General features: G+C 50.6%; 1 protein-coding gene across 1 annotated transcript in view; it reads right to left on the bottom strand.

Annotated features, from left to right (window-relative positions):
- Positions 1-8,962, bottom strand: part of LOC113198750 (dihydropyrimidinase-related protein 2) — a 60,776-nt gene extending 51,814 nt beyond the window's left edge. Inside the window, exons 1-3 of the mRNA XM_077792523.1 lie at positions 8,661-8,962; positions 5,327-5,415; positions 3,460-3,644 (exon numbers count right to left, since the gene is read on the bottom strand). Of these exons, the coding sequence (XP_077648649.1) occupies positions 3,460-3,644; positions 5,327-5,415; positions 8,661-8,699 (313 nt within the window). The 5' untranslated portion in view covers positions 8,700-8,962. The remainder of the gene's footprint in view (positions 1-3,459; positions 3,645-5,326; positions 5,416-8,660) is intronic.
- Between the last annotated feature and the right edge of the window lie 1,197 nt (positions 8,963-10,159).

A 10,159-nucleotide genomic window follows, 5' to 3' on the forward strand; every position in this document is an offset into this window, starting at 1 on the left:
ACGAATGCTCAGGCCATGCCCTGGGCAGCTTTCCTCTGGCTCTCTAGGGAGAGTAGAGCTCTGGTAGGTCATAGAGATGGGGCTGGTGGTCCCCACAGGATGGGCTGACCATGACTGCCACATCTCAGTGCTTCCCACAGGACAGAAGTGCTGACACAGCCACAGTCCACCTTTGTGGCAACTGTCCCCATTTCACAGATGAGGCAACTGAGGCCAAGGTGACACAGCCAGAAGTGGCACGGCCAGGGCTGCAGGTGTGCATCACGCCTGCCACCTTCCCCAGGGCACAGGGAATGTGTCAGCAAGTGATGCACTGACACCTGACCTTGGTCTTCCCCTCTGCAGAATGGAAGCAGCCATTCCCACCTGCGTCCTGGAGGCTCCAGGGTCCTAACAACTCTGATGACCGCGAAGCCCTTGGGGGTGGGGGGTCCACAGCATTTCCCCAAGCAACATCCCACCACCTGTGTGACCCCTGGGCCAGTCTGGACGCACCTGCAGGCTGAGTCTGGGACCTCCACCCACCCACAGAAAGGTGAAGCGCATTCCCCTGCCCTGCGCCGGGGCCCTCACAAAGATCCTACTGGGCAGCTCCGTGGCAGGCTCTGTTTGATGGCCATAATATTATTTTCTGCTGCTGACATGTCACCTTTTTCAAACTGGGAACATTTGGCTTCATGTTCCTCATGGGTAAAGCCATGGCAGTCAGACATGGAACCTCTAGGGTCTGTGGACCTGGGAGACACACAGCCAGCAAAGGGACAGGAGAAGACACACTGGCCAGGGCAGGTGACAAGGCGTGGAGAAAGACAGACGAGAAGGAGGCGGTGCAGGTGTCTTCGTACCAATTTCCTTCTACTGCTTTTTTATGCAGTACCCGTGGGCACATTGAGTTCGCACCTGAATCTGTCCAAAACTCCCCAGGCCTTTCCTCCCTGCTCCAACAAGCATTCAAGGCGCTGGGTCTCACTGAAGAAGCAGCTTCTCCGTACCAACCAAGCTGGACTGAATAAGTGCTCTTTGCCAGCCTCCTTCTCTATAAAGGAAGCCCCGGCCACTCACTGACTTGAGGCAAGGCACAAGGCAAGAACAGAAAGCAGAAAACAGAAAAAAAAATCCCAATTTTCTCATCTGCACTGCTACTCCTCCCCTCCAAGGGAACGGCGGGCGGATGGGAACCCTACCCGGGTCAGCAACCACAGGGGTTATTTGCAGGAGTGGCTAATATTTCTCACAGGCTACAAAAGCAGTGGAGTTTGGGGTGTGACACCCCTGAGCACACTGCCACAATTGAGTGTGACGACTCCGATCACGTTCTTGGAGGCTCGCTCATTAAATCCCCCCACTCCTTAGCCAAACCCACTGATCCTGGAGCCATGAGTTCAACGCCTTCGCATTCCCGGCAAGCAGGCCCAGCAGCCGGTTGGACTGCTCGCGCCCCTGACCATCTGCCCATGGGGCCATCTGCCGACTGTTCCGGGCGCCCTGGAATGAGATGCCTCTCATTACTGCCCAGAAGGAACCCACCTGGATGAATGGAAAGAAGCCCACAGCCACTGGGGAGAAGGCCACAAAGAGCTGGGGGGCAGCCAAAAGGGATGTGCCCCTGTGGCGGGGGAAGGCAGGCAGGAAGGGAAACGAAACAGAGCAAGGGGCCAAAGCACGGCCAAGTGCAAGGGCTGAAGAGGCACATGCAGGAATGCAGGAGAGGCGGGGGCCTCTCAAGTAACAGGGCCCCTCGGCGTCTGCCAAGAAAAGTGCAATAAGGGTAAAATCTCTCACTGAGCTCAGGGCCTGACCAAATGGGGGAGCTGCAGAGGACTACCAGGTCAGCAAGTCCTTCACTGGGCAGATGAGTCACTAAGACACAGAGAAGTGAGGTGACCTGTGCAAGATCACACAGCAGGGCAGAGATGGAAGGGAACCAGACTGCTGACTTCCAGTTGGGAGCATTTCCCCTACAGCAACGGGCTCCTGTCAGGCAACTCCTCCAACCACAGTCGTCACCAACCACTCACTCGCTCAAGAAATATTACTTATTGACCCTCGGTGATCAACATCTGCACCCAGAAGGGAGGCAGAGCACCTTGATGTGGACCTTCCTGGATGACCCTGAAATGGGCTATGCTCCTCTCCTGGCTCAGGTGGGACTCCAGATCACCCTGGAGGCAGGGAGGAAAGGCCCACTCGGTCAAGCGGCAGCCTCCCGCACTGGCCCAAGTCCTGGAGTGTGCACAAAGGGCCCCCCAAAGGATGGCATCCACAATCTAGAAGGCAAGGCCTGGAGCTAGGCAGAAATAGTGAACCTCAACCTTGGAGGCTGTCTCATGGTAAGAAGGAAGGCAAAACAGGAAAGAACTGTCCCCGATGCCTCGGAGCTGAAGACAGGGACAGGGAGGGCAGCAGGGAGTGAGCCTGCAATTTAAAATGCAGGGAAATTCCAAGTAGGAGGGGACAGCAGAGCAATGCTGCTCCAGCTCCGGAAAGACAGAAAAAAAGCATCCAGACAGACCTCCAAACCACAGGTCAAAAAGATCATCACTGAAAGACACCAAGTCTGGCTTCTCTGGGGGGTGAAGTTCCTTCCACTTGGACCCTCTTCTGAACCAGACTATTAGCTTTTCATATAAGACAGGAAGTATGTTGACCTTCACTCTTGGAAAATAAAAATCTCTTTTCTAAAATATGTACCTGATGGGCCACCAGGCAGAGTGCCCACCTCCTCAAAACAAAAATGACATTTGCAAAAAGGCCTCCTGGAATCTGGCTGTTCACAAGCAAACTGAGCACCGATGCTGGGTCCAGCAAATAGACCTTGGATTTGGCTCAACCAAAACATCACAGCCCTCTGAGCAACACAAAGGGCACCTGGCTGTGGGTACCAGCAGTTTTAGAAAGGACAGTTAGTATCTGTGGCTCCTCCACCAAGCAGGGCTGCCTAATTCTTATGTCCAACCCAAGCTAAAGAGCATTTGCCGCATTTGATTTTCACGTCAGTGGAACAGAAGTTTCCTGGCTGGGCATTTTATTTGCTGAACCCTGTCCTTATTTCAAGAGGAAGCACTCTTAGGAATCTTTTCATTTTTAATCAAAATCAAATATTTATGAGTGAAAGCTCAAAATAGGTAGCTTTGAAGATGACTTCAAACGCTGTACTTTCACAACCAAATAACATTTTGGGGTCAAAGAAGACAAAAGTCCTCAAGTAGAGAAATCAAGACGCCATTCCTCTCTTCCTACCAAAATTCCTTAGAACCAGATGCTCAAATTCACTGGAGAACACCAAGTTCCACAGAAAACGAGAGCAAGGAAATAAGACAAAGGCGAGCCCACCCAGACCCTTATTTAGTAGGTCTAACCACTGCTCGGTTCATCAGCTTCTCAAAGGGAGACCCAACCACACAGGCTCGTTGGCTGTCTCACGGCTCTAAGGGTGGTGACAGAGTTGGTGCTTCTTACTGATCATGGTGGTCCCCCCGGCCAGGGCCGCCTTGGTGCCCTGAAAGAAGTCATCGGCAGAGGTCATTCCCTGGTCAGGCATCTGGAAACGAGTGTGGACATCAATTCCTCCAGGAATCACCATTCTGGAATGCGCTTCGATGGTCTTCACCCCTCCTGGCACGATCAGGTTTTCTCCTATTTGCCTAAATAAACAGGGTTGGTGATAAGGGCAGTCAGTAAAATGTGGATTCAAATAAGATCAGACAGCTTATCTTCACTAAGCTCCAAACTATCCTCCGCCATGTGCCGGGGACTTTTCAGAGTCTTGTCATCATTCATCACCAGAGATCCCCCCCACCCCTCACCCACAAAGGGCGCTGCAGCCAAATAAACTAGACAACAAAATTTACATAAGGCACCAGAGGCCCCATTCGCAAATTAGCTACCAGAAACCAATAAGGTCAAATGGTAACAAGGCCCCAAGGTATTTATATGTCATCTGACCTTCTTGTAACACACACCATTGAGCTAATTATCCAATAGCAATTTGCTTCAGACCTGAGTGCATTTTCCAAACATTTATTTTTACCATATCCTTTTCAATAGAGAGAAAACAGAGGTGGGAGGGTGGAGATGGAACCAAAAGGGGGAAAAAAGTGAACACTATAATGGCTGCAATTTTTAAATGTGGAAACAGGTGCTTGGCCATTCAGATAATAAAGGCAGACAAACGAATACTCATCATGTTGGGCACATGATTCGTTTCCAATGTTTAAGAAAATATTTTTACTATATCTTTCTACTGTCTTAAAAATTAATCAAAGAGGGGTTGATTAAAGTTCTGAAACAAATGAGTGATGACTAAAAATAGCACTCAGGCCTCCTCCCTTCCAGGCCACTGTCCCTCTGCCAGGCCAAATCATGCTGCCTTATAATTGGGAGCGGAGATGGAACAAGAAAGTCACAGCATTTGAGAGCCCAGAGCTGAGACTGTCACAAGAAACACACATGGAGAAAACATTAAATGTGGAACTGCTCAACCCTATTTTCGGTTCATAAATCAGGGTGTGAGCTTCCAGGCAGTGGGCACATCCAGGTTTCCACTCCTCCGGCTGCCCTGCTGCTAGTGCCTGATGAAGGCTGCTTATTTAAAAGATGTCACTGGGTGCAGTGTTTGTTGTTAAGCAGATGTGCTATTTCTCCAGAGCCTGGGAGCTGTCCCAGTAGGAAGGGCATGAGGACACTGGTATGCACTCTGCTCATTTAACCCGCCAGAGTCCAGAAACACCCAGACTCACAACCATTCTGTTGTTCTCCTGCATGACATAATACACAATATACAAAGGGCAGCCTTATTTGTGACAGTTTCCACTTAAGAGAATAAAAACTAAAACTCCCCCCAGGATTAGGGAGTAATTTGTCTGTGGCACTTGGTAATTAACTTGGTATCCTTCTGTAGCGCCTCTAACTTGGATTCCTGATTGAGGGAGCAGATGTGGTTATCCTGATGAGAGGCTGTACTTGGCATCTGTGCCCTTTGATTGTCCATTCCAAGCAACTAAATTCTAGGAAACCTTTCACACCATCAACATACCCTAAAGCAAGTATCTGAGCTGACAACAGAAGATATTTTGTCACCTCCATTAAAAAATAGGGCATTACCAAAGGCATAATGGTGGGGGCGGGGGGCCGAAACTTTGAAATCTGCAAATATGAATTCTCAAATTCATTAATTACCACCAATCAAAATGGAACTTAAAACAGATACTAAGTTGGTCACTCTTTGAGTCACTAAATTTAACACTTCATGTGTGAAGGGGTACCAAAGCTTGGGATCAATGGGAGGTATATAAATACTATATACATAATAATGAGTTACACTTACTTGATCAACCCATCTTCCATGTATATGTCTGCATAGAACGACTGATCATCATTAACAATTTTACCTCCTTTGATCAGAAGACGATCACTCTGAAACAAAAAGGTAGTAAAGTCACAACACATAAGCGACCTTTGAGGAACACAGGTGCTAAGTTAAATGACTGCAGGACACATTTGTACTATTCAGAAATGATGTTCCAATGAGCCAGTTTTTGAAAGCTCTGGTGACAAAGGGGAACCTGTACTGAGCAAACAATTTATCATCCAATGAGGCAGAACATACTGGCAAAGCTTATTCTACAAAAATCAACCATCTCTTTCAATTAGACCTTAAACCTGAAAGTAAAAGAAAATGGGGGGGGGCGGGATTAAAGAGCAGTGAAAACATTCCAAATAAAGAAGACAATACTTTTTGAATGACTTTTGGCTAAACCTCATTTAAAAAAAAAAAAGGGGGGGGGGAACACACCCACATGTAGGAAAGTCTTGGCAAGGTCTGTGTCAGGGAAGAGTGTGACCAAAAGTCTGTTGTCAGGGGATACCCTATACAAACACATTTGGTCCAGCCACAACAAGATTTCAATTCAGAATGTCCTTCTATATTTACATTTATTTTTTGAGGCAAATCACAGCAAGCATAGCAGGGAGGGAAGGGACTATGGAAATTACACCATTTTCACTATGTAGTTAAGAAAATGGCAAAGTTTTATGATACAGTAGATGAGATGGAAAATTTTAAAATCTAACATCACAATAGATTCCTAATGCACTTATATTTTAACTGGTGATATTTGTGCAAAAAAATAAAGGCTGTGTGGCATGGGAAGGCCAGGAATGTATCAAAAATGCCACATTATGCCTCATGGCTATCCCAAATCCTGTTGAAGAAATGGAATGTGAAGGTGGTGTATTCAGTGAATAAGCACCTATTTTATTTCAATCCGGATTCAAGCTTTACAAGCTGAGCCATATATTACCCCTTTAATAAGCAACACATCTCAAATGACAGCATTCATCTTGCCAAGTGTTAACCCAAACTAAGCTAAAAACAATACTCACAGCAAGTGCCATCTACATTTATCAGCTACCAAGAAAAAGAAATTACAGAAAATCTTTTATATATCTATAAGCTACTAAAGAGAAAAAAAATTTACATGTCATTCCACATATTTGTTTCTCTGACATACTAAAAATCAAAATGATTTTCATTTTGAACATTGCAGGGGCTTTTTCATCTTGACATAGATACTGGGAAGTCAAATGGAAACAGTGGACAATTCCTAAAACTGATCATGATCAATGTCAATACCTCTACAAAATCCTGTCAGGTACATCAGGCTGTTGCAGCCTCAGAACATGATGGAACAAGATTCTATTCTCATTTGACAGGGAAACTGAGGCTGGGAGATGTTGAGCCTATAATAATCCCTCCTCTCCCAGATCTAGAGCTTCCATTGCTTGGGAGACCAGGAGAAACCCTGCCCTTCACCACCTGCCCCTTAGCCACTGACCTACCTGTTCCTGCCATTACCATGAATCCCCCAGCCAACATCATGTCAAGAAAAAAGCGAAATATCACAGCCCTGTTCACTCCAGTACCTTCTAGAAGGCTTCTTACATAAGAGACTGGCCATGGTGATGGAGGGAGGAAAAACATGCTATGGGTCCTAGGATAATGCAACCAGAATTTTTCAAGGGTGGAGGGGGCGCACTTTTAAAAATCGGTCTTGATTGTTTGTCTATATTTTTTTCCTCCCCACCACGTCAATGAGAAACGAAACTGCCTCATTTGTTCAAGAAGACAACAAATTATCAGGGGCTTGCTGTAAATCTGCTCCCCACCCCCACTCCCTAGCTCCCCAGACTCCTTCCTCCAGCAGGAACATAGACCGTTGGGTGCTCCATGCGCTATCCTCTGGGATCTGGGGTCTTTGCCTTCAACTCACCTTGCTGAACAACCCAGCGCATCATAGAAAATCTCAAGCGCAGGATCCCTCCCCTGCGCATTTGTTCCCACTTCTCTCCTGCGGATGGGTGTGTCCTTGTGCATGGAGAGGAAGCAGGGGTGCCCGGGGCCACAGGGACAACCAGGGCGAAACACACACCAAATCCAGCCCTATAGCACCTTTCGGCTGTTTGATTCTTTGGTGTCTGCGTTGGCCTTGGGTTCTACCCGGGAATCAGCTGGCCAACTGCGATTGCACAGCATTATATAACAATGAATTTCCCTGGCTTTCCCCCTCCCTGGGATTTCATTCCAGGATGCAGACATCAGGACTGGGGAGATTTTTCCAGGAAAAGATGGAGAGAGAGTGGGATCAAGAACCGGTGCTCATCCCTGAAGCATCGCGAATTCAAGGCACGGAGGTTTTCCGGTGATGTACAAACCAACAATTCCAGGCCCCAGAACAGCGCCCACACCTCGGGCCGCTGTGATCTTTGTCTGCCTGGGGCCGGCCGGGCCATCTGCTCGGCGCGTCGCGCAGCGCCATTACCTCTCTGAGCCCGGCTCGCCGCTGTCCCCAGCGCCCACCCTCCCAGCCCGCTTTGTATGCGCCAACACGGACGCCTCCCTGGTGGCGGAAGAAGCAGAAAAGACGCAGGAAAGCGAGCCCTGAGCCCTGCCAGGGCCCCAGCCTCAAACCAGAGGGTGAAAAAAAAAAAACAAGAGAACTACCCAAAACCTGTCCCCAGTCAACAAAAAGCCTTGGCCCAGGCCCCCGCCCTCCTCTCCTGCTCATCACGGTGCCAGATTTCCCTTCCCGTTTCCCCATCATTCCGCTACACCCTGCCCTTTTCAGCATCCCTCTGCTGTCATTACGCCTTCGGGCTGAAACCCATCCCTTCTTCCAAGGAGCCGGAGGAAGGATCCAGAAAGCCCTTTATGGGGGGGCGGAAGACACCGGGAGGGAGGATCCATTTCCCCAGCTCCCCATCGCAGCTCCTGAGTCCAGCCTCGCAGCACGCAGCCCGGAGAACAATATCGAGCTTCAACCATGCATATTCAATCTGGCATCCATTTGCTTACACCCCGCAGGCCAGCACTGCAGCATCTCGGGCTGACAATAAAAGGATACAGCGGATCTGGCGCGCTACCTAAAGCTATCTCCATGTACTCACGCTCCTAATTGAATGCCTTGCAAACTACGTGCCTTATAATTCTTTATTATTCCATCTCCCACCACCACCACTCCACTATCGCCTTCATTAGCAACTGAAAATTTTTTTTAAAAAAGTTGGGTCCCTCTCCATCTCCCTCTTTTAAAAATTCCTTAGATGTTCAGTGCCACAAAAGGTTGCTAGCCGAAAGCACATTTCCCAAGTACCCAACTCACCGTGATGCGTGGAATATTTTTCTTCCCCTGATAAGACATCTCTCTCCTGGAAAAAAATAATTTCAAAAGGGCAGCTTTAAAGCAAAAATTGCTGGGAAGGGGACTTGGTACTTTTTGCAGAATTGAAGAAGGTACAACCGTTTAGCTGGTCTTGCTGGTAGCAATTTCAGGAACGTAAGGGACAAATACAATCCTCTGTTGCTCTTTCTTCCTCTCCTCCAACACAGCCCCAGCTAGGGCGGAAAAAAAGAAAGAGAGAGGGAGAGAGAGAACAGGAGGGAAGGGGGTGGAAATAAACTACAGCAATAAAAGCCTCGGTTCAAGTCAGCCACCGCGGCGCATGCGCCGCCAGCCACTCCCTTTCCTCTCAGGCAAAAGCCATCCGCTTCGAGAGAGGCGAGCACTGATTGGCCACAACCGTGGGATATGTAAATGAGGGAAAGCTGGGAGGGGCGCGGCGCCTGAGCGCGAAATGCTGCAGTGTGCGGTTGAGGGCGGCGGTCGGTGCGTGCGCCCGAGCAGGGAACGCGCCTTTGGCTCCCTTTCTTTGGGCCTGGGCATCCGGGACTGGGGCTGGCAGCAGCCCCAGATGCAGCATCTGCAACGCAGGGACAATGGAGGGGTGGTCGTTTCGAACAGGGGGAGGGGGCACAACCCCAGGACGGAGGGGCTTCGGTGCAGCCCGGGCGGCACGCACACGCCCGCCCGCGCGCCAATCCGCGGAGGCCGCCGCTGCAGCCCGCGTGGGGTGACTGCGCCGAGCCAATGGCTTCGCTGGCGGCGAGCGCGCGACTGCACCGCCGGCCGGCGCCGCGCGGCCCGGGAGGGGCGCCGGGCCTCCCCCGCCCAGCCTGGAGCAAGACTTGCTCAGCCTCCGCCCTGCAGCCGGCTGGGGAATTGAGGCGGCGGCGAGTGCGGGGAAAGGAAGCCGGCGACAGGCTCGCCACCGGCCACGCCCGCCGCCTCCAGCCCCGGAATGGACGCTGGATGCGGGCTGCTGCGGCCCGGGCCACAGGGCCGGTCGCGCTCCGGGGTGCGTTGTGGCGCGGGCGGGAGGTGAGCCTGCAAAGACGGAATCTGGCCTGCGGCGGCGCGGGCTGCCAACATCTGTTGCCTGGAGCTGCAAAGAAAGCCCCGAGCAAGCGCGCGGCATCCGGGAAGGCCGCGGTCCGCGGGGCACGGGAAGCCCCACCCCGAAAGAGCCTTTTGTGCCAACAGGCCACAATCTGTGAAAGCGTAAATGGCCCTGTGTAGGCCCCTGTGTCCCCTTTTTAATGGCCACGCCCACCCGGAGCCCCTGGGGAAGTTGGGCCAGGGGGCGTTCGCTGGTGCCTACAGATCCGTGGAGGAAAAGCTGTTGGGATTCCAGCGTCCGCGGAGCCCTAAGGCCTCGCGGCGCTCTTAGCTGGCGCCCCACACTGCATCTTGAGGCAGAAAGCGAAATGAGCTGTAAAGAAGCCAGAGGGACAAAAAACAGAGCTTAAATCCCAAAGGAATGG

The sequence above is a fragment of the Urocitellus parryii genome, chromosome 14, assembly GCF_045843805.1.
Source record: "Urocitellus parryii isolate mUroPar1 chromosome 14, mUroPar1.hap1, whole genome shotgun sequence".
In the NCBI taxonomy this organism is placed as follows: Eukaryota; Metazoa; Chordata; class Mammalia; order Rodentia; family Sciuridae; genus Urocitellus; species Urocitellus parryii.